The sequence below is a fragment of the Gallus gallus genome, chromosome 3 (genome assembly GCF_016699485.2).
Source record: "Gallus gallus isolate bGalGal1 chromosome 3, bGalGal1.mat.broiler.GRCg7b, whole genome shotgun sequence".
NCBI lineage: Eukaryota > Metazoa > Chordata > Aves > Galliformes > Phasianidae > Gallus > Gallus gallus.
Window position 1 is genome coordinate 98,540,987 of NC_052534.1, and position 26,014 is coordinate 98,567,000.

Consider the following 26,014-nt stretch of genomic DNA (forward strand, 5'->3'; position numbering starts at 1 on the left):
ATATTGGACTCTATTTTCCCTAGGAACACAAATTATGATAGGGGTATGGATGTCAAATCCCAGAACTTCATCCCCTGCTTACTGCCTTCAGAATTTTAGCTCTAGATCAACAACAGTAGGAACTGAACGTATATTTTAGTTAAATTATGTCAGAGAGGCATGTGTCTGAACACTGCTATCTCCTTGATAGGAAGAAGACAGGTTGCTCTTAATGGGCTACAAACATTCATGGAATTCAACATCCACATCTTTAAACCTTGCTGAAGAGTAAGAGAATCTTCACAGGGTTATTTAACCCTGTGATTTAACCCTGTTATTTAACCCTGTGATTTAACCCTGTTATTTAACACAACTTTTTCCATGTACGCTCTCCTTGTGGATTGTCATTCATGCCCCTGAACCACATTCCCTTTATTTCACTGCTCTAATAAATATCTCCAGTTTCACTGTAGCAGGAAAAAGGCTGAACCTCAAAGGACATACTATAGTTCCACATTACTTGCCAGAAGAATTTTATAGTCACCATCACTATGAAAGCTGTCAAATTTATTTATTTATTTACCACTTCTTAGGAGGAGGTATTATGAATGCCAATCTCAGCTAGGAATAGGCACTAAAAACTATATATAAAATGTACATTATTTCACTGAAGGGCTTTTCAATAAGCTTACTTTTCTTTCCCTCACCTGTGTCCATGTCCTCATTATGTCCATTCACACGTATTTTTAACAGCTCTATATTCTCAGAGACATAATATTCTCCCAAATGCCAGTTAAATTAAAATTATTTTAACCTCAAACTTGCGTATGAAAGACATGTCCCTTCCGGGCTAGAAGACAGTAAATACAGACAATTGCTAACTCAACAGGCAGTACACTCTTCAATGCAAAAATCTTCCTTCCTCATCCAAGACACAACAAGTACTTAAAAAAGCACGCAATAACTATGGTAGTTTTGTAAGACTCCTTACAAGGGTTATATTTGTTATTTAGAAACAAGACTATGAAGAATATATGCATGTAAAAGACCAATGTACCGAAGTTAATGCAAATGCTAAACTCACTGTTAACTGAGGCTAAGAAAACCAGCATCATCTGATTTAATCTCTTGCATCATCCAGGTCTCACCCCATCTCAAAAGAATTATTCAAGGACATGTAAGTATAAAGTGTGGAAGCCAGTTATTTCACACTTTTCTGCATACTTTTCACATGAGAGACGACTCAATTTGCTATGGTAGTATAAACAGACTAGTTTGGTTTGTGTAATGCAACTACAGAGGTTCTGGAACTGTGAATTCTAGAAAAAGATAGGGATGAAGACTCGCTTCAAGCAGGGAACATTCCTTTGATGGCACTATCAGCAGCAAGAAAAAGAGTCGGTCAAATAAACGCTCTTCCTCAAATCAAAATTTCTCTCCAAGACAGCTTGTTGTGTCATTTATTTTTAATCATTGTTACTTTTAATTGCTGTAGGAAGCATAGAATAATCACAGTGTAGTTTAACTCAGGGGCTGGATGTGACACAAAGGGAGACAAGAAGAGCAAAAACTCTGGAGTTTTCTTTACAAGAACAAAAAACAAAGATGAAAAACTTACGGACTATGAACTCATAATTTTCAATTAACACATAAATCTGAAAAGCTTGCAAATGAGAAAAAGAACCAAAATGCTTCCCCAAAAAACCCAGCAAGTTACTCAGAAGATGGAAATTGCAGTTCATTTTGTAGAATTAACTGTTGTGGCAACAGCTGTTGTTAGGTTTCTACTGCCCAAATACCTGCACAAAAATGTACATGCTATTTCCCTCTCTTGAAGAGAGAAGAAGTACACACTATCATAAAATTGCCAAAAATTTCTGAAATGCATGCACACATAATGGAATTGTAAACCTAAAGGCTTTAAATTTAAAAGCACTTGTCAATGAACAGAATGAGTTCTGATGCTTGTTTGTTCAGATAACTCAGGCTTCCTAAACTCAGAATAACTGTCTTTATGAATTTATCTATGAGTGGAAAAATAAGAAGTCATTTCCTCTCATTACTTTATCTTCTATAAAATCCACACATTCAAAGCAAACAAGCACTCAATTAAAAACAAAAAAAAAAAAACAATGCTGACATTAGACTTACCTTAGCATACATATAATTCTTTTAATAGCACATTGGACAATATCTTTGGTAGAAAGACAAAGATCTCCAACAGCGACTTCTATCAACCGCTGTATCATGTTCAGAGGCTGACCATCTATACACATGGTTACTGCTTGCTCATGGATTTGGTCTCTCTCTGACCTTGACAGATCATATAAATAACCATACTTCTGTAGTATGTCCTGTGAACAGATAAGTTTTGAACACGAATCAGTGTACTCCTTATTTACGGGTATGTGTCATCTTTACTTCTGACAAGATAATCTACTACAAAACAGAAAAGACTGGTAGAAGTGAATTATCAAACACCAAGTAAACAAAAATAAAGCTGTAAAACACAAAAAATATGACAGTAGCTTGATATGTATCACTGATGGTTATGGCAACACTCAAAACAAGTATCAGATTCGTAACCATTACCTGTTCGCTGTTTTTCAAATAAGTGATAAAACTGCAAGTGAGTGTTTTCAGATGAGCAAGGGATTGCTGCAAGTGATTCAGAGTTTTTTCATATGCAACAGCTGGATCTTTAGCATCTCCCATGTCATTCTCAGAAGGCTTTTTTCTTGATTTCTCAGAAAGATGTTTGACTGTCTCAACAGCCTTCTTAGTCACTTCTATCCTGGCTTCAACAGGGAGCTGAAAGAGATTGTTCAATATTTAATCATTATTATTATCATCTATACACTACTATTTGTATTAAAACAATGCCTTAGAGGTCCACTGTTCTACAGTAATGCATTAAAAAACTGAAATGTTTTAGGAGAAACAAACATATTTACTAATTTATTTTTAAAAAGATCAGTATTTAATTTACTTTCTTCTTCTCTCATCCCTTCTTTTATTGACCTTGAATATTCCTTACAATAGAACACACCAAAACTACTGAAGAAATTTTCATGATTTTTGCAGATTGTCTTTAAAAAAAAAAAAAAAAAACACACCTTTTTAACTTTGCATTAAGAGATGCCTGGGGATCATTCTACAACACGAACTGAAAAACTGAAATCCAAAAAATTAGCCTAAGTTTAGTTTTGTTAGGTCTAGATCATGGTTTGAAATACATCTCTAAGACTATAATCATAAAGACCACTTGGAGGTCTACTTCAGTAATTTATCTTGAGTCACGTATGACTTGATCTGCTTGAGCATTTTCTGAAACTACTGCACAGGTGGGTTACCACTATATTACGCTACTACTGCAATGAAGATTTTGCAGCTATTAAGTTTTTGTCAGTCTCTCATAGAAGTATATTACAGTTCTACATAATTTTAATAAAATGTAGGCTGCAACAGATTGGCTTTAAAAGAGACACAAACCCCTTTCAAATCTACATATTTAAAGTGCGAGTTATACAGAATAACAACTTGCTGTTTTGAAAGACCTTTACAACCAGATGTATCTAGGCGTTAAAGCAAAAAAAAAAAAAAAAAACCATTAAAAAAAATTCCATTAAACTTCTAATGGAGATGATTTTCCAGATACATTCATGCATACACTGAATGAAGTCTCCTTCTATGCTTCCATCTGGCATGACAGGGTTATTCCAGTGCATCAGAATGGAACTGAGTACTTCAGAATAGAAGCCAGGCAACAATTACTGATTTCCAAGCTTCCAGAATCCAGGAGTACTTTGGGAGCAGATAAAGATGGAAATACTCTTTATACAGACACAGCAAACTGCTGTGGTCTTAACAGCAGCATCAGCTAGAAATCTAAAACAAAGTCTGAAATATTTTTAAAATTATACATCATGTATAAATTGTTAAATTATAATTTCAAGTCCTGTTTTAAGATGCTTGTAATAAACCTTTTGATGGATGGAGGTCTCCTCTGCCTACACCCACAGCATTAAAACAACTGATGTTAAAGTATCTAACTATCAGTTTACTAGACAAAGACATGCTAACAATGTTAATTTCAAAGTAGAGTTACAGAAGAAGTAGAAAACAAAGCTTGGATCTGTATGACACATTGAATAGGAAAAAGGTGGATTTACCACAGAAAGAGGAAAACTAAGCTGTTATAATAAAAGCAGGGAAAAGGTGATACTCTTCATATCATGTTACAATTTAATGACTGTGGATGGATTTATGTATCCATTTTGTAAACCTCATAAAAGATGAAAACAGCTGTATTTTTCATTTTCTCCCTTCAACTGTATATTTTCTAATGTTCTAAATGCAATTAAGAGAGATGCAAAAAGGCAAACAATTTAAGTATTCCATCTAACTGTTATATCCTAGAGAACTATGTGAATATTCTGCATGCATAAAGTCATGATGCTATCAGCATACATAGAGCATTAAAAACAAGAATGGTATTCCAAGACTGTTTTAATTCTGCATTCTTATTTGCATACTACTAAAATGCAGCACTACTAACATATCTTCTCTATGATTATTTTATTCCCAAACATAAATGGCTATCCTCCATATTTCTAGTCAGTTCAGTAATGAGATTTGGTGTCATACTCAAGTGAAAAAAAAATAGCTTAGGGGCTACTTCAGTCTCTGTTTGAATGTGAAGTACTCTTTTTCTCTAAAAGATTTTAAAGTTCACAAGGATGTTTAATTCTATAGGCTTCAATGTGTGGTTAAAAAAAAAAAAAAACCTTAAAGATCAGTTTTCTTTCATTTTCAAATAAAGGAACATCACACAATTTCAGCACAACAGATTTCACTCGTTAGTATAAAAATCCATCCTAGAAGCCTATTTCCTTCAGAACATTTAAGTACTTCTTAAAGTACTGCACAAGTAATATTCATTTGCTTATGAACTTTCTGATCCCATCACTCTCACTGACAGTGATTAACATTCAGCTTTGAGATGATAGAAACAGTTTCACTTTTAATGAAAACCTTGGACCCCACCAACACTATCACAGACTGGATGAGGTTGACAGGGCCATCTGGGTTTATGTGGCCCAACACCAGCAGGGACACAAGCAGGAACATCCACAGAAAGTTTCTCAGGACTAGCTCCAGGCAGATTTTGAAGATCTTCAAGGAGGAGACTCTACTAGACTCCACCCTCCTGGGCAACCAACAAATACACGCTGCCTAATGCTCAAAGTAAACAGTTTGGTTCAGTTCCTGTCTCTGCCACCAAATTCCAGCTTCATGTACTTCAACAACCAAATGTCATCCAGACATATCATACAAGACATAGTAGAAAGAAAACCAAGTTACATCAATTATAGGATAATGAAAAATGGTTCCCAATTGTTACCGGTGGGAGGAGAAAACTGGAATAGCAAAGGCAAAAAAAAAAAAAAAAAAACTTGTGAATGAAGACAAAGATAGTCTAAAACATGAAGGAGTGAGGAATGGCAATCACCACCTCCCATTAACAGAACAATGGCAAGAAAATCTCTGATTACTGCTGAGCAGAAAAAGTATGGTATAGAATTCCTTTGGCCAGATTTAGTCAGCTGTCCGGGCTGTGACCCTTTCTACCTTTTTGCCAACATCCAACTTACTAACCTGAAGAAGGAGAGAAAGTCTTGATGCTGTGCAAGTCAAAACACTGGCACGTTGTCAACACTGGTTTAGCCACAAATCAGCAGGCACTGCACTTTGTAGCAAATAATAACAAAAAATCCATGGCACATAAGCTATCATGAAGAAAATTAATTACACCTATAGAACAATTAACCTGAAGAACAGTGTAGAAGTTCTAACAAATGTAAGGAATCAGATAAAGGAAAGACGCTACTCCTTAAGTTTCCTCTTGAAGCAGACTTATTAAAATATGCTAATGGTAAGGTACAATGAAGTATCTAAAAATGTATTGATGTCAGAAAAAGAGGTACTGTTAATACATATGAAGAAAGATGTCATAGAAGACACACTGATTGAACTGGAGCACAGTGATAAAAAGTGATAAAAAGATGACAAGTAATTCAAAATCTGACATATGAATGCAGCTGTGCTTTGTAAGAACGTCATTAACATGTCTTGTACATCTTCAAGTAAAGTTATACTCTTTTTCCTTAAAACAATGTAAAATGCTAAGAAGTCAATCAGTCAGCCAAAAGGTACTGAATATTACAATGAACTGCTTTCAAAGCTGAGCTTTTTCTACAACTAATTAAAATGGCATTTTATTAAAGTCATTTAGATTGAAAGAAAAAACGATGCAGTAGTGAGCCGTCCACTGTTCATCCATTTGGCATTTAGTCAAAACGTGCACATCGTATTCCTGCTTAAGCAAGATGAAAATTGTCAAAAAGGCATTAAAACTGAAAAGAAATAAGGGTCAACCTTTCAATTAAAACCATTACACTACTAGTGAAGTCCTTCCTTTGCATCAGAAGTTTGACAAGGAAATAAAAAAGGAATGAAGTACTAAACAAAAAATACCATAAACCATAGGTCAAACAAATGTGTCCGTGGAGGCTGTGAAGTAAAACATCAATTCTCTCTCTCTCTCTAGAAGACCTAATTGATTTACCACTGCTTTTTGTTCTCTTTTCCAGTCTTCAGCAGTAATCTTTTCTTCCTATTTAACATAATACACCCATCTGAATTTGCAATATTATCCACAATAACAAAAATATCGTGATAAAAAAGCTAATTGATTTCAGTTGTGGTTTTGTGGTTGGTTTTCAAGCACGTTTTAATGAACTTCTGGGTAATGACATATGAGCTGAAATGGATGGTTCTCTTAAGATGTAACAGATCATCTAGCACAACCAAAAAACGTCTGCAACAATAGAATTTAAAAATATATTTTAAAAAATATATATTAAATGCTTCACACAGGTCACAAAGGAAGCCATGAAGGCAAAGTTGCAAAGCTGTAATTAAGAATTTGCAAAGTCAGCATTATTTAAAGGAGAATTACTAGGAGAAAAAAAATTGAAATGCATTCAAAAATATAAGTGTTAATGCCGCTGAACATTTGGAGTATCTAAAAAAATGTGAAATCTCATACACAGAATATCTGAAAGATGGTAAATATCATAGACCCATAGAATCACTAAGGTTGGAAAGGACCTCCAAGATCATCTAGTCCAACTGTCCACGTACCATCAGTATTTTCTATTAAACCGTGTCTCTCAGTACAACATCTAAATGTTTCTTGAACACCTCCAGGGACGGTGACTCCACCACATCCTTGGGTAGCCATACCAGCAACTGACTGCTCTCAAGAGAAGAAGTTTCTTCTAATATCCAACCTGAACCTCCCCTGGTGTAACTTGAGGCTATCCCCTCTAGCTCTGTGACTAGTTACATGGGAGAAAAGGCTAAACCTCACCTCACCATAAGCTCCTTTCAGGTAGCTGTAAAGAAAGTGGTAAGGTCTCCCAGGAGCATCCTCCTTCTCTAGACCAAACTACCCCAGCTCCCTCAGCTGTTCCCTGTAACACCTGTGCTCCAGACTCCTAACCAGATTTATTGCCCTTCACTGGACATGCTCCAGGGACTCAATGTCTTTCTTGTAGTGAGGGATCCAAAACTAAACACCGTACTCGAGGTGCACCCTCACCAGGGCTGAGTACAGAGGGATGATCACTTCCGTGCTCCCACGGCAACACTATTTCTGATACAAGCCAGGATGCCACTGGCTTCTTGGCCACCTGGGCATTCTGCTGGCTCATGTTTAATCAAGTGTTGACCAGCACCCCCAGGTTCATTTCTTCCACACAGTCTTCCAGTTACTCTAGCTGAAGAGTTACCTGGGGTTGTCATGGCCAAACTGCAGGAACCGGCAGTTGGTCTTGTTGAACTTATTCCCATTGGCCTCAGCCCAGCAATCAAGCCTGTTCAGATACCTCTGAAGGGCAATCCTACCCCCAGGCAGACTGACACTTCCTCCCAACTTGGTATCATCTGCAAACATACTGAGGGTGCACTCAACACCCTCATCCAGGTCATCAGTAAAGATATTGAACAGGACAGGCTCCATTACTGACCCCTGGGGAACATCACTCACGACTTGTGGACAGCTCCACTTACCACCATTCATCACCACAATATCTTCCATATGCATGTAGCCTATGCTGATGAAAGGATCAGTGCTTCAGTCCTTCAATGTGTGAAAGGGTACTGACTAAGAGTTAAAAACTTGACTTGTTTCATTTACCACCCATCTTTGCTTTGTCCAACTGGAGTCGAATGCTGAGCTCTTATATGAGCACACAGTCACCTAAAACCTCATCATACCTCAAATCACTAGATGTGAAAGAAGAACTAACATATTTATGTAAAAGGATACTGGCAAGTATAAAAAGACCATTCATTTCTCCAACTGAGATTTTCTCTTAATTTCTTTGTCAGCTGAACACTGCTCATTCATCTCCCTTTAAACCCATTTACCACTGGCCCAACTGATCTGAGAAGTTATCCTTCTTCCTTTCAGATGGCCATTTAGTAGTAGCGCAGAAGAAGCAACAATGAAAGTAATTGCTACGGCATCTTCACGTACAAAAAATGCAAACAACTTCTACATGTGACCATAAGAAACGTTCTATAATAAAACAGACCTACAGCCATCCACTCTTCTTTCCCAACCCATACTCCATGCTGTAATTACTGTGACATTATACACAAATGGCTCGTACTATAACCTAAATTTATAAATATTAATATAGAAAGGTGAGGAAGGAGGCCCATTGTCAAACCCCCGCAAGTTCCTGTCTTTCTCACTAACAAGTTGCAGAAGTCAGCACTAAATCCCTATTGCTTTAATTCCCCTTTTACAGTTAAGCATTGTTTCCACATTCTGTCCTATCAAGTGACACACAAGTAGAAGAGGCTTCCAATTGCTTTGTTGGCCTGTTACCTGCCTCTCCTTACTTCTGCTAATATACTAAAACCCTGAGGGATATTTTGGTATTAGCTTCCTAAATTCCCAGTCAGTTAAAATACCAATGGTATCCTGGAAGTTCAACTTATATAGCCTTCCATGCAGCCTTATCACTCCGTAGTAACTGTCCTATCCTACCTACTTAGCCTTCCTTCCATAACTCCTAATCACTTAAGAATTTCCTGATTGTTCCTTGATTAATTCATGTGTAACCATCAAGTTTTTTGCAGACCTTTACTTATATTAAATATCAATATCTCTATGAAATACAGAAATATACAAAAATGTTATAGGAACTAAAATTCTAAGTAAAAGCGTTAAGCTGAAAAATACTTCATACATAAAAGTTATAGGAAAGAGATCTCTGATAAATACCATCTCAGGAACTGTTATGATAATTTTTCATTGTACTCTTTCCATTTGAAAATTATTAACTGGATTCTAAGACAAGAATAGTTGCAAGCTGGTTAAACAGCTGTTTCATTCCCAAACCCAGTGCACAGCAGATGCTAAATCAGCTGATCTGATCAATTGCTTCAAACAATTCTTGAGTTCGTTTTATGACTTTGGGCTTCAGCCCAAAAGCTTTCTGCTAAGTCCTGCTTACAGAGCAACCACAATAACCTTCAAAGAGCCATCAGCAGTTCCTTCTCTTTACACCTACTCATCTTAAGAAAGTACAGAAACTATATTAGAATCCTAAACAGAAACAAACAAAACATTTCAAAATAGGTACACAAACAATAAAGAGGATGTTACCCCCTACATCATTCATCCGGAATAAATGAGAAATAGCTTCTGAAATGCTAGCAGTGCTCATTCATGAAGACAACATTTCCTTCTCATTTGAATACAGACTTCCCCTGGGCACCTCAATGCAGGGTCATGTCTAGCAACTGTGACCTCATCATGACTGCCAATATCTCCCAATAAGCACTAAACTCTCTTCAAATCATGAAATAAGCCTGGTTGAAAGAGACCCACAAGATTCATCACGTCCACCTCCTGACTCCACACAGCACCTCTCAAAAAACAAATCATGTTTCTGAGAGCACTGTACAAACATTTCTTGAACCGCAACAACATCATGCCACAACCATTGCCCTGGGCAGCCTGCTCCAGGGTCCAAGCACCCTCTGGTGTAGAGCCTATAACTAACCTCCACCTGCCCCTCACCTGATTCAGCTCCATGCTGTTCACTCGGGCCGTGTCATTGTCACTGGAGACATGATTCAGTGAATAACAAAAAGTTTTCACTAAGTTCTGGCACTCTTATAAAGTTACACCACTTGTAATATTTTTATTCTAGTACAGCAGGAACACTAAAACAATGTCCAGAGACAAAAAAAATGACACCTCATGAAAACATGAATAAACAGCTCTGTAAAATGAGCATGATGCAGAATAAAGAAGATTAAAAAAAAAAAAATCACCATCGTCTTTCCATTTTAGATTAAGTTAGCAAAGACAGTACCTCAAGCTCTTAAGGAAATACCTAAGAAATCTCTTATCACTCTTTTGTGCTTGCTAGTAAAGATACATGACAAAGCATAGGTAAAATTTTATGTAAGAAATATCTTTATAACCAAGTTTCACTGGGCAAAAATAAAATGCAGATCTGATAGCTTATGCTACAGACATGGGAGTACATTCTTTCAAAGCTAGGCTTTCAGCCAGATGGAAATTACGACACAGTTTATCATCTAAATTATTACAGCGCCTGGAAACCATATGCAGTGGCCCAGAACACTTCTCTGTGGAGCATCTTATTCAGAATGCAAAAGCCTGGTATTAAATAGAAGCTTGCAGCACAATGAATTTTAGGATTAGCACAAGTAAAATAAACACGAGAAGAATATCTTGTTCTCTTCTGAACCAGAATACTGGGACTTTAAGGTTCCATGAAAACCTCTCTTATCCCCAGAGCCAATTCCTCTACCCAAACAATTATTTTTCTTTGTATACTGACAGAAGTAAAAAGAGAAAGGTGTAGAGGAATGCATATGCTCATGAAATTATCTTTAAGAACTGTGAAATTAAAAATACCAAATTTTGCTATGAATTTCTCCCTAACAGTACATCAACTGTGCTCCACCTGAAGTTTGAAATTCTTCAAATAGATCCACTCACCTTTGTGACAGCTTTTGAAGAAAAGGTAATTGCATCAATAAAAGTGATGACATCATCTGGATCAAGTCTATCCAAGTACTTTGAACACACATCATATGCATGTAGCCATTCATCCATGGTTTCTGGTATTTTTTTAATGAGATGGTGATCACCATTCCAAAAAAGATTTTGTAACCAGACAGCATAAAGAGAGCTCGGTGATAGCATACTGCCATCTTTTTTAGGGATTTTGGGAGCCAGTTTGGAAATAGATAAAATATTTTGACTTGTAAGTATAGGCTCCAACGTTTCCAAAGGGTTTTCATTTTCATCCATTAGCTTTTTGTAATTAAGACCTATTGGCAAAGAGAAAAAGGCAAATGAAATAGAAGTTATTCAAAATTACATCTTCACATTTCTGTGTAAAACTAGATAAAGTCTCACTCCTCTTTCATTTACAATCATGTATACAGATTAGGGAGGAAGAAGGGGAGGAATAACGTAAGGGGATAAATAATGGTTTTCTGCAAAGGCAGAAGGTAACATTATAGCAAAAGCACAAAATAAAATTACCCTCTTTATAAAACTGCTTAAAGTTTTTGACATATTATATAATGTTGACTTTTGAAGATGAATTAATATTAACAAAATTGCTTAAGACAGTTCACATCAAACTTTCAGGCTCATGCTGCAGGATGTCTATATTTCTACTTAAAAAAATCACTATAAATTAATGCTAATAATTTTGACATGCATCACTGATATAATTTTTTAATTTTATTTATTTTTTGCTTGCTATGATAATCTACATTTCTTGTAATACAAAAAAAAAAAAAAAAAGGAACTTATAATAGGCTCCTATAAGGCATGACACTTACCTAATAAATTACTTACATGCATTTTATATGCTCATTGAGAAAAAATTGCCTGGCAAGTATAAATTCAATAAGCATATTCATGTCAGCACAGCAGAACAGTAAGTATAGTTAGAAAAACAAACAAAAATAGGCAGTAGCTCTCATACCTGGTGCAACTGCTTTGAACTTTTTCAGGAGTCTGATGTGAGTTTCAGGCTTCACAGTATGCTTCACAACTTCTGAACAACCACAATTTTCCAGGAGTGTAAAATAATAAAGCAACCGCTGGTGATCTCTACCTTCAATACTTGGGTAAACATATTTAACCATGTGTTCATATAACGTTTCAGGACTTGTTTTCAGAGTCTCAAAAAGACCAAGACTTTGTGCTCTTTCTTCTATTTCCACTGTGGACAACCTGCATTTATATAGAATTCTGCTTTAAAGGCTTGGACAAGTCATGAATGTGTCTTCAGCTGAACACTCATAAAGACAGAACACTTATTTGTTTACACAGTGAAGTCAGTAAAGTTCAACTTTTCAAGAGATTTTGGAAGTGTAAATACTTATTCTTAAAGGTTTTGATAGTTTCAATTCTTCATAAATAAAAGTTAAGGAGCTCTTCAATTTCCTGATCATTTTATCTGTTTACTTGGACATAGATTATGGAAGACGCATACTGAAATGGGATTCAAAGCAGCATTTTAAATCCCTAATTATAGCTAAATGTAAAAGTAGACATACATTCACTGGATGCGTATCGGAAGCCCTTAAAAACAACAGAAAGATCAACCACACGGCACCTGTAGCTGAAAGAGGCTAGAGAATCTTAAGTTTTATCAGTTCTCCCATCTAGTACATTTTATTTTCTGTAGCAGATGAGAATCTGTGCATGCTTTGAGAGAGATTATCATTGAAAATTGGCTCTTGCCTTGTTTGACACTGTCACTCATGCTTAGCATATTTAATTTGACAGTTTTATTACAGTGACTTTCAAATTGTCATCTATGGAAAGTTATGAAAATGCCAGCAAATCTCAGGTTGACCTCAGCCAGTCTCACATTTTCCACTCAACTAGGATAAAAAAGGATGTATATCAATGAAGTCTCATCTTGAATTTATACATCTATCATCAGAAAGGTAACTGAAATCCAAGGAAAGAAGTCACCTATTGATGACTATCACCTTGACTCTCTCCATCCAGCCAGAGACCATATTAGGTAGTATGTTTCAGAATGAGATCGAATGTCTTTTAATCACATTTTAGAATTAGTACCTTTGGAATTGACTGCATTAGAATTCTGACTTCAATTTTTTCCTCAGTATGTATGCCATATATGACACATATGTTTCTGTTTGGCATCCAAGGAAAACATGTCTAAGCTTCACTCCTAAAAATGAGTCATACTCATTTTTAGTTCTTCATGTAATAAATACAATAAATACTACAGATACAATCTTCTCTCAGTTTAAAACAAATCTCTAATTTCTAAGGGAGAAGTTTTTCGGTTTTTTTTTTTTTTTTTTTTTTTTTTTAATGTCTAGAACTTAGCTCACAGGCTACTAAGCTTGTAAGCATTAATTTAAGTCTCAAAATTCTTATTCTTTAAATGTAACAGTACTAGCACATTTAAGGAAAAACAGACAATATCAATGTAAATGAAGTGCTATTCACCCTTAATAACAGACAAAACTGACACTCGGAACAGATTTATTTCAGGAGAGTGATCTATAATAAGTTTTTCTCTCCATACCCAAAAATCAAACCGTAGGCTGAATGGATATTAAGCTTGAATTGGCAGTGTTGCTGTATGGTTTTGTTTCTTTTGTTTTGTATTACTTGTTGGGAGAGGGAGAAGAAGGTTTCGTTATATCATTCAGAAAGATTCTGGAACAGAATTCATGAAGACAAACATAAAATTTCCAGTTGACGAAATCATAAGGTATTTTAAGAGTTTAGAAATTGAATTTGTCCAGATCCTTCCAAAGACACAATTATTCGTTTTCAATGAATTATCGCTTTTTTCAAACTCAAAGCACAACAGAAAAAACTAAGTTTGTTTGTCATCAACTAATCAAATAAATAGTTAATACAAATGATTTAGGTCCTTCATTTCAGTTTCTGTCTATAATGTCTGGCTTATAGCAACACTGCATATTTGGTTAAAGAGATTATGTCTTAGAATAAACTTCATTTCAGAATGAATGCATAATGAGTCATACATTATTAATGCCATAATCCCAAGACTAAAATATACTGTAATGGCCATATGCTGTCAATCAACTTTAAAACAAGATTATGATACAATAAAACATACTCAGCAGCATATTATGCTATTATGTATCAATTTTCAAGACTTTTTTTTGAATTTCATTAGGGAAACAGTTGTTACTCTGTACTTCAGTGATTTCAGAATTCCATGAATACTAACAGATACAGAACAAAAAGTGCTAGAAAACTGGTGCAAAACATCTTTGGTACTTCAGTCTCAGATAAATCAGCTGCTTCTTTCATGTTCACCCCAATGTTGCCAAATTTACACCCTGACTCTCCATTTAGTTTAAAAAACACTAAATCATTTAGCTGCATCAACGTTTTGTTGATACAACTTCTCTGTTTTCTAGAGGAAGCAAAGGAAATCCCAGAATGATATTTCAACTTCTAACATCTTATATCAAAATCTATCAGTTTTTTTTGTTTGCTTTTTGTTTTTGTTTTTATGCTTCATATTCTATAAAACATTCTAATGCTTTTAATTAATAGTTAATGTTAATAGAGGTAGAAATAATACTGCAAGCTAGTGCTGCTGTCACAGTTTTAAATTTGAAACCAACTAATTTCATTACATCTGTCAGAACAATAGATAACAGCTGCTATATTGCACAGGGGGCTTTACATCACTGTCATCCGAATGCACTATTTTAGCAAGTAGCTTGGTCTTTCACTGAACAGTTTTATTTCTCTTTGAATATGCTAAAGTACTTGTATAACTGACAAGATATCAAAGTCTGAAAAGAAAAAAAAAAGACATGAACGAAATGTAGAATGGAAAAGACAAGAATCTCACTGATATCAATGCCAAATATGGCTGGCCACAGTCTTGTAGTCTATAAAAATGGCCAAGAACTCTTGCAGAAAATTATTTCCATTAAAAAGAATGGAAAAAAAGGAACTCGGATACATGAAGAACGAGACTGAGAAGCCCAAATTTATTTTGGTTGTGATTATTTAGGAGAGTTCAACGAATATAGAAGGAGCTTATATTTACGAGGGAGATCAATTTTTGTATAGTCTGATAGCGATAGGACAAGGGGATATGGCATTAAACTAAAAGGGGAGATTTAGACTAAATGTGAGCGGGAAATGTTTCTCTGAGAGAGTGGTGAGGCACTAGAACAGGATGCCCAGAGAAGCTGTTGATACCCCAATCCTGGAGACTTTCAAGGCAAGGCAGGATATGACCCCAGACAGCCTGATCTAGCAAGCTGGCAACTCTGCCCACAGCAGGGGTGTTGGAACTAGATTATATTTAAGGTCCCTTCCAACCCAAGCCATTCTATGATTCTATAAAATATTATCACGTCTCCAAACATTTTCCAAGGAACTGCAAAAATATAATTTGCTATCACAGAATAAGAAAATGCTCATAGGCTCAATTATAAGACATTTTCATGGCAAATTACAAAAGCATCATGGAGAAAAGACAAAACAGAAATCCACAACCTGTCACAATGCAAGAAATAGGAAAATACAAACCTATGTTTGCCCCCAGTCTACTGGCATTTTCTCTTGGGTTAGGACGTGTTCCTATGCAACTGACTTCTACGTGAATATACAGGGAAGAAAACTTACCCACTATCTGTGAACAAAAACTCCAGATGGATCATATAAACTTCCCAAAGTGGAACACTGTATCGCTGAGCCAAAGAAAGAGCAATCTTGTAGACGTTTTCTTCAAGTGTTCTTACAGAAAAGAGACATGAAATAGAACAAGAGAAAGTTACACTAAGCTCCGAGAGATATGACAACAAATCATTATCTACATTACGAGAGTAATGATTTTTACTAACTTTTTTCCTCAAAAACTAATAAATTAATTTTACTCACAGCTGAATAAAATTACACAAAGTGTGTTTTCTTGTGTTTGTTTTATTCATTGCTCTATTTGGGGGAAAAAAAAAAAATCAAGTCAAGATACAGAAGTGTTTTGAAGGCGAGCGCTGCTCCATACACACCTTGGCTCTCAGTGGCAGTCGGGTTTCTGCTTAACCTTTTTTTTGCTTTCATTTTGATTACAGTTTTGCTTTCATTTTGATTACAAAATAAACAGTGAACAAATGTATCACAGCTCTTACATGATTTAGTCACAACACATTAAGTGTTTTAGCACAACTGGTATGTAGGTACGTACAAGTTCACAACCAGAAGCATTTCTAGTATTTGTAGACTTAAAGTGTGAAGGTGTCCAGTTACACTCTAAGTGTCCTAAAAATACTAACAGTTGTTTTTAATTACTGTACATCCCTGTAACAGACAATCTGTTAAGAGATAAAAGCCTGAAGTTAACTTTGTATTAATTTCTATTAATCCACTGAAGCTAGTATCATTCAAATAAATACACATGGTTCTTCAGAAACAAAACAATTACAGCAAATGTTATTTTTTTTCACCACAAGACCATTCCAAGAAAAATACTGCTTACAGTTATGTGACAGATCTATTATTTAATTTGCTGACCACATCATTTCAGATTCTCATTTAAGAAATCATGGCAGACAAAAGGAGGAAAAACAGAACAATCTAGTACAAGATATAATGGCAACTATCAGTAAGCTAGTCTGCAAATTGATATTAGCATCACTTTTCTACAGACTCATATTAAAAACAATTTACTCCATAAACTTGAGTGGCTTTTACACCTATTTGGATTCGTTACATCCTCTGAGGGAGCAATTTTTGACATATTTTCTGTACCATCACTGCAGATCATTTATAGCAACAAAAGGAAAGCAAGAAAAAACACATTAGACAGCACATCCATCCTGTTTTTGTTTTGTCATTTAGAAATGTAGATCTATAGCATAATTTGAACTATGCTAAACAAGGCATGATCTCCTCTGCACACTTAATAATCTAATACATTCATACAGCTTAGTTCTGATTTTTACACGCTTAATTCGATGTAACATTACACTCTACTGTGACAGTTGCTGCAAGTACTGCTGAATAGGAAGAAAAATGCCAGGAAAGAATACAGTGCTGAAGATTAAAAAAAAAAAACAACAAAAACACCAAAATGCGAAACAAAGAAAACAATACCCTTGTCATGACAATCCTTGGAAAATATCAGGCAGGTTATTTACACTAAATAATGGGAAAGAAAAACTCAAGAAAAAAAAAATCAAAAGGAAAAAAAATATATTTACTATAAATATTTACTGAAATACCTTTAAGAACTAAAGTAACTACAGCAAAAGAAAACCCACAAAACCAAAACAATTCTCCTGTCTCTTCTGCTCCAATGGCACCAACACATTCTCTCCAATTTTCCACCACAGTTGAGCTTCGTTCCCAGCCCTAAATGCTTGTCACTGTAAGCTTGAAAGTTGCCAGAGAAATCCCCACTGAAGGGTACCGTTGTGATTTACTTCCTGATGCAATGCCGCACCAGGAGTGGCGCAAAAACAGAAAGGAGAAGCGCTTGTGGATGATTCTTAGCTGCCCAATCTGTGTGACAGCATGCACAGCACACACAAAGCATCTGCGCATTACTACTCAGCTGGGATCTTTTATGACCATCTTCAAGTTCCCAGAAATAGGTATTTGGAAGCTCAGAGAACTTTACCACCACAATGTTGTTCTGTTAAATCTCTGTTGTACTATATACGCTCGCATGGGTGCATGCACAAATGTTGTATGCATCAGTCAGCTACAGAAAGAGTTACAACCAGTACTGAATTCAGTCCTAATGAGATGAAATTGACATTTCCAGTCACCTGCCCTCAGATTTAGAAAGCAAAAACAACATTATCATCTAAGCTGGAGAAGTGAAATGAAGGTTTAAGCCAAGAGCCTTTATTTTTGTCTCATGTTTAAAGCAGAAAGATAAAATGGAAGGTTACTACTATTTAAGTTCTGTAGCAGCAAAGCATGAGGGAGAAAAAGCTATGTCTACACTGGTAAGAGAGAAGTATATCAAAATTATACATAATGGTTCAGAAACTAATGTCACTGTTAAAAGCCAGAGCAGATTTTAAGAGGACAGGACCTTCTGGTTCAGTCTTCTGGAATGGGACCTGTTTTGTACTCACCAAAATCATTCAGAGAATCAGCCAAGAATAAGGAAATGATGGAAATTCTGATCATGTCATAAGTGCACAAGTTGTCTAATCCAGAACACTCAAGCATAAAAATCAACTTCTGATTAAGGCATTTAAGCAGAAGTAGAAGCAGTGATGGATTGGGGAAGGAAAAAGAAAAAGCCCACAACAAAAAAGTCTGGCCGCAAGTAAAAAATAATTTAGAAAGCTTATACACCATGGTTGGCCCAAAACTACTGAGCACTTCAACTGATTACTCCAGAATTTCCATTCAGTCTTGCTCTAGTTTCTCTTATTCTGTCTCTAATATATTCTTGCTATATTTTGCTCCCCTCTTTCCCCCCCAAATTGTAAACTGCTTAAAAACTAACCTTGATTAAGCCTATGAGGTACCTAGATCTTTAAATGCTTAACAAATAATATGTAACATGTCTTAATGAGAATACATCAAATCATGGAAGGTAATACTGACATTATCTAAGTAGTTTTTGTAAACAAATTGTTTGTTCTAGTAGAAATCTTTTTTGTAAATAAGGTACCATTTCTTCCAGGTGTTGTTTCTGCAAACAGCATTTCATAAAAGATTCAAAACATGAGCCACTTAATGATAATTCAAAAAATAAGCAAGAAAAAAAAATGCTTTATTAAATTTGCACAACATTTTTATCTGAAAATGCAGATTTGGAGTCAACAGAGAAGATTAAAGCAAGCAAGTTGTAAGTTGAGAAAGTAATTAATTAGATCTTTGCAACTGCCTAATGAAGTACCACTCAACTACATGCTCCAAAGTCTCATTTTTACTAACCCTAAGTCAGTTCAGCAGCCATTCAACTGAGATTGCCTTCAAAACATACAGATTTCAATAAATTCAGTGATTGCCACAGCAGGGTGGTCGGAACTAAATGATATTTGGGGTCCCTTCCATCCCAAGCCATTCTACGATTCTATGAAATTTATAATATATTCACAGCTTGAAGAAGTTGCATGCAGAGGTTAATAGAAGGCATTTTTAAAATGAAGAGAAATTACTATTTTACAGCTTTATTTTTTTTTCCAATTCTGGATAACAAAGATGAGACAAAAGCATTCTAGAAAATCAGAAAAACATGCACAGGGAAAGTTTCAGTAATCCCAAATGAATAAGAAAAATACCAAATTACTAAAAATATGATTAAGTTTATTTATAATTTTAAGTTAATTTAATTAATTGCAACTTGAATTGAATAAGAAGTTGAAGTTTGGGGGTTTTCTAGTTTCTTTTGCTACAGTGCATCATAAACTGAATCTTAAGCGTATCCTAATAGATTTCAAAGAAAGGTTTCCAGAAGATCAAAGGAAGAGAACAGACTTCTACCGATACCCTGATTTCATACATCCCTGATTTTCCTTTTGTCTACCAATGACTAAAAATGAAGTTAGAGTTCTATCTCTCATTAAAATTTACAGATCCAATTGTTTGAATAATGTTTCATTTAAGTGGAGTAGTTTTTTTTTTCAGACACCAGTTGTAGCCATGTTATGGTGTAAATACCTGAAGTAACTGGTAACTTACCATCCCATCTAAAGGTCAGCACCATTTTCAATTTGCTTTCCTGCTTTGAGGCTCAAAGTAACTCAATTTAAAGAAAAATAATAAAAACTTAATAGACTTTACTTACTCTGCCAGTCCTAGTATTGTTTCCCTCTTGTATTGTCCATCTGCTGTAAACCTCTGCACATCTACTCCTTTGCCAAGTCCTTGCAGAATCTGAGCCTGAGTGAAATCCAGTAGCCGTTCATTGTAGTAATGCAACTGATTTATCAAAGTTGCAATTTCTTCAGGCCAGTCTGCATAGGCATACTGAGTAACATGCTGTGTTACCATCTTAATCAATTCTTCTGGATCAGCCTGTGAAAACAAATGAAAACAAATTTTTCAATCAAACAAAAAAACACCTGCACATTTCTTTAAAAAAAAAATCTACCATTTTATAATTGATTCCAGTATTCAAAACTGAAATATTTTCCCATTTTTATTAAGTTTCAAGAACAAGAAAATTGTAAATGTTATGTAAGGGGTATTTACTATGAATTCAAAATTTTCCTTTTGGAGTTTCTTACACATGAACTTATCTAAATAAACTAAGACTAATAGGTATGTCACTGTGATTGAATTTGTTTTTTAAAACCTTCATTTTTACTAATGTTAAGCTAGACAACTGATGTACAAAACACTTCAACAAGACAAGAAAACTTTGAAATCTCTCGATTATAAACACCACAAATAAGTTTACTCATAGAAACAGATGCTACCTCAAAAGTAAAAATTGAAACAATACTCCAAAGTAGTTTCTTTTCTTTTTCACTGATTTTCTTATCTTTTATTTTGCAGAAATGATAAAAGGAATAGCAACGTTTTAACTACTGAGCACCAATACCATCAAAGAAGAAGTGCCGCGAGATCTGCAAATTATAGACAAGATGTATTGCTTTATTTCATTTACTTTGTACATTAAAAAGTGAATGCTTCAAGTAATTAAGTATTGATCATCATTGTTAGGGACTGCCTTTTGTTTACAGAATAACAGAATATCACAAGTGAAACTTAGTTTTCTGCCTTAGAAATCTAAAGCCCTCACAGCAAATCAGAACATGAACCAAATACAGCATAGATGTTTGAAATGGAAAAACAATACACAGAATTTCTGATTACCTCAAAATCTGAGCAGTGGCTACATCTAGGCACTCTCACCAGAGCAAAGCTTTGCCTGATACATCACTCAGCACCCTCAACTCCTTCTCTCTTCCACAAGGCTGCCGGCAGCACAGCTTACTGTAGCTCATTATAAACCGAGCTACTTCTGTTCTCCACCTACTACAGTGTTCCTAGACCTAATACTGAACCATGATGCTTCACAGCCATCAGCCAACAGGCAATACCTCAGAATGCTAACTGTAGTTGTAACATTTTCTAAAAGGAAAAAAAAAATATTTCACTTCTGTGGTCTTAAAAATTGTGAATGTACGGGACAAATACACTTTGAATTTATTATTATAGAATGATTATGTTATTAAACTTATGAGCATACAGCACACAGCAGGATGCATTAAACATTTGAACCTTGAGGCATGCCTGAACTCTTGTGTGGATTCCTTGTCATTCTAAATTGATTTTATATATATATATATATATATACACACTTTTTTCCTTTTCAAGTCTTAGCTGACAGGCTGCTCACCAACCCATATTAAATGCTACAGGGCATCCTTCTTCCTCTTCAGATGCTATTTTTCTGAACCCACTAAACATTGCAAACTCATTGATTTTATAAACAACATCAATAGTTCTTTCAAGGTTGTTTAGGAGACTGGTAACAAAATAATAACTGCTCAGAAAAGAGATAAGCAAGCAGAGAAAAGCCTCTACAATACAATTATATTGGTTGGAAACCAATACACTGTTTATTATATACCCTGGTATATAATTTTAGGTGTTAAGCTACAAAATAGAGCAATAGAGACAGGCAAAATCAGAGCAATATGAGGAAACCTGTTTAATATAACTGCCCAAATTCTCTGTACAATCGGCTAAGAAAGGCAGACAACTTCTGCAGGTAAGTTTGGTTCCATTAAGCTAGGTTTCCTCTCTCTCCATTACAAAAAGTAGAGCCCAGTGTCAGCAGCCTTCTTCCAGTGCACAACATAATGCATTATTCATGAAGAACACAAAAATAATCTTGAAAAATATTTTCAAACAAGTACAACAAAACAATTCCTTCAGAAATTGCTTCCAAAGAAGGGTTTTTTAAAAAAAAAAAAAAAATTCATGCACTGTGAAGTTTTTCAAAACGACACAGAATTTAACTTGAGTATTTCACAACAGTAACTTAAAAATAATACTAAGGCAGATTCAGACCAGTTTACTTTTGGTCCACCTTCATCATACTGGCCACTCCCAGGCTTTACATTTGAAATTCCTTTTTTAAAAATGAATTCTATCATTTGACTTCCAAACATAATATTCTGACCAAATTGTCACACTCTCATCTGACGTCTATCATTGATGCCAAGATTCATTCTCCATTTGTTATGTTCTCCTAAAAGCATCTTTATGCTATCTTCCACATTATCTACTTTTGCTTCAAAGGAACACCTTACGGTTATTTAATCAATTAATTATTTTCATGCTAATACTTTCACCAACAAAGAGGTAATAAGCCTGACAAGACTGCTTTTTTATCAAAATGAACTGTCTTTTCATTATTTTTCTTATCTAACCCTCTCAGATCATTTCAATATCAAGTTGCAACAGAAATAAAAACACTGAATCAAAGAGCACAAAGAGCAAAGTAGCACAAAAACAAATAATTCTTACTCCACATGTGCTGCCTTACACATGCATACAGTGCAACACACTCCTCAAACTAAGAGATGAAAGTGCAAAATCTAATCGCTGTTAACTTACATACACTCAAACTAAAGAAAACACAGAAGCTTTTGTTGTTCTTTAATTGCAGTCCTTTACTAAACATTGTGTTCAACTCTACACCAGAAATCTTTCAACCAAGAGTTGCCCCACCCCTTGCAAGACTTACAGCTCAAGTATCAGAGTATGTGAAAACAAATTAAGAGAAGTCTCACAGCCTGCTACTTCACATAACTGAGATCTGCTGTGAAATTCTCTACTGCTTTTATAATTCCATGAAAACTAACTTTCCAAAGTTGCAGTTTCTTTCAACTTACCAGAGTCTAAGTTTTTATTTTCTCAGATACATCAGCTCTTACAGTTTTAAAATGCTTTGTTAAATAATGTTGCTTATACAGCAATTATTAGGTGTACAACACAACCTCTCAGAGGAAACAAAGAGGTAAAGTGCTCAGCAGTATCTAACTGCATAGGAACTTGCAATTTTAAGTATTCATTCTTGAACATGCTTACATTTTTTTAAACATTTTTAAAACAATGAGCAAAAATACTTCTATATCCATTAGATACCTAATTCAATTAGATATGATACTGCATTGGGCTTCTGTGCCAAGGTTTTGGTAGCAGGGGGCTGTGGTTGTGGCCTCTGTGAGCAGAGCCCAGCACTGCTCCATTGCAGATCAGAGTCAGCTCCAGCTGCTCCAACATGGACCAGCTCCCCTGAGAAGAGCTGAGCCACAAATTATGTTGGTTATGCTCCGAGATAACAGATTTAAGAAAAGAAAACAACTGCTGTGAAACAGCAGCTGGGAGAGAGGAACATGAAAATTTAAGAGAAACAGCTCTACAGATATCAAAGGCAGCATAGAAGAAGGGCAGGCAGAGCACCAGGTACAGAGCAGCAGTTCCCTGCAGCCCAGGAGAGGCCCATGGCAGAGCAAGTGGTCCTGCAGCCAATAGGTACCGGGTGGAGCAGATCTCCATGTGCAGCCACGGACAAGCCACAGTGCAACAGTGGCTGTGGCATGAAGGAGCCACAGCCCATGGAGAGACACTACAGGAGCGGCCCTAGGATGGAGCTGCAGCCTGTGGACAGGAGCCTGTGGTGGTACAGGAGTGCTGGGGGAGCTGCTGCCTGCAGGGACACATGAAGCAGTGCCTGAAGGGTGGGCCACATGATACGGAGTTGTGTTGGAGCAATGCTTGGAGAACTGTACCCTGTGGCAAGCCCGCACAGGATCAGATTGGGAAGGACAGCATCCGTGGGAAGGACCCATGTGCAGCAGGGGCAGAGACAAAGCATTATGGACTGACTCTCCTGCACCGCTTGAGGGAGAAGGTACAAGAGAGCGGGTGAGGGGAAGGTGTTTTTAGATTACCTTTAGTTCTCACTGCTCTGGTCTGTCAGCAATAGGCAATAAATTACACTGTTCTTCCCTCTGCCAAATATGTTTTTCCTGTTGCAATAACTGATGAGTGATCACTCTATCCTGATCTCAAGCCCATGAGCTCACTCCATAATTTCACCCCAGTATTCTGAGGTTGCGTAGGGAGAGAGCAACATGGCAGTGCTTAGCTATCTACTAGTGTTAAACCACCAGAAATGTTTGTTCTAACAAACACTAATGCAGAATGAACATTATAGCTGTGCTTCCAGCATTCAAAGAAGCCTTGGCAGTTTTTAAATGAAAAGACCATAACAACCAGTTACTAGTTACTAGTTACTCAGTAGCTGGCCAGAAACAAAATCAGCAAAACTGGCAAAAGCACTGTAATTGCAGTATTCACGGGGTTCACAAATTCTCCTTCTTAAAATTTTAACAGATATGTCTCAAAAAAACAAACAAAAAAAACCATCAAAAAATACACATGCTACAGCAATTTACATAAACACAAATGAACTTTGACAAGTAAGACAAGTAAGAAGTCATACTTGACTTTTCTCTAATGACAAGTATTTTAAAAAAACCCCGCTACACTGCTCTCTGTTGGCTTTCTATATTCTTTGGATACTAGGCAATTGTGACTAGATGTCCAAATCCCTGATTTGTCAATCAGATCTCCTCCAGTACTGCCAGATATCTGAATACAGCTCAATCAGGATAGGTGTTTTACATATGAATACAGAAGCAAATATGTAATTTCCAGTGAAGCCCCTAGAGCTGAACTGAACATACTACATGCTTAACTTGTGAGGCTGTAGTAGAGTTGCCAGCCATTTCCACCATGAAGGACCTATCAGTGCATTCTACTCATCAGTTGGACTTGTGCTATGATAGGTGCTGTAATGATGCAAACCTATCCAGCATAGACTTTGTTTAGGAACTAAAAATAGAAAGAAAAAAAGATAAGGTTAAAAAAAGCACCCATCAGTTCTGCATAGACCTATTTTAATAACAAGCTGTTAAATGCAATTTACTCAGCACAGACCAGGAGAAGCTCCTGTCGACACTGCACTAGCTGTTGCAGGTGAGCCTCAACTAGGCACCAGGGTGCACCTGACCAGATGTTTTAAAGCAGCATTATTTTATCACATGCCAGGAGTCACATCTGCATGCCATCATGGTGTTGCAAAATAAACACTGTGTTCTTTTTTTTAAAAAAGGATGAGATGTTTTGATCCTGGAATTTCTTCACTGTGATCCCTCAGATAATCAACTACCCTGTGGTTTTGTTGTTGTTGTTTTTTTTCCTCTTTTCTTCCCCTTTACAACACTTCATTCAGCCATACACATTAGAAGAATAATGTGAATGTGTGAAAATTGTGGAAAAAAATGATAATAGAAAGACAGTTTTAGCATAAGTGCATCATTAGTATAATTAGATCATTATGCTTAGCCTGTTTACTTATTTTAAAAGTAGCAATCTTTCAAACTGCTTTAAAAAGAAGCATTATTCTTTTGGTTTTGTTTTTAATGTAAATGATCTTCAGATTGTAATACAGAAATGACAGGAACACTGATGAAAAAAGATGCCAAGATCACCTAGGCTAATCTGCTCATAATCACCACAAATACATAACTGTCCCGGACCTTTCTGGATTAATGCAATGATCAAAAGGTAATGATCAAAAGCAGCAGCCACAGTGAGCCATGGGACTCCAAAAGGAAAGTCAGAATGTGTCAGTTGTGCTGAATCCTTGTAGTACTAGATTTGTTTCAAAACATTTTACATTATCTGAAGAAAAAGATCATGCTACAGTGGAATACATACACCAAGCAAAACTAAGAGATGATGTACATGAGCAAAACAAGAGACACCAGAGGGCAAGGTGCAAAATTCCTGCTACATACAAAGATGCAATCTGATCACCACCCTGCCTCTGGTTGTTGCCAATCTGCAATTTTCTAAGAAAAC

General features: G+C 35.9%; 1 protein-coding gene across 3 annotated transcripts in view; it reads right to left on the bottom strand.

Moving 5' to 3' along the window:
• The window catches only part of NBAS (neuroblastoma amplified sequence), a 161,681-nt gene that overhangs the window by 50,911 nt on the left and 84,756 nt on the right, over positions 1-26,014 (bottom strand). For all 3 annotated transcript variants that reach the window (XM_015276095.4, XM_046939145.1, XM_046939144.1), the window contains 6 exons: positions 19,911-20,140; positions 15,785-15,895; positions 12,099-12,349; positions 11,096-11,430; positions 2,572-2,790; positions 2,131-2,333 (listed from right to left, as the gene is read on the bottom strand). In XM_015276095.4, coding sequence (XP_015131581.2) covers positions 2,131-2,333; positions 2,572-2,790; positions 11,096-11,430; positions 12,099-12,349; positions 15,785-15,895; positions 19,911-20,140 — 1,349 coding nt within the window. The remainder of the gene's footprint in view (positions 1-2,130; positions 2,334-2,571; positions 2,791-11,095; positions 11,431-12,098; positions 12,350-15,784; positions 15,896-19,910; positions 20,141-26,014) is intronic.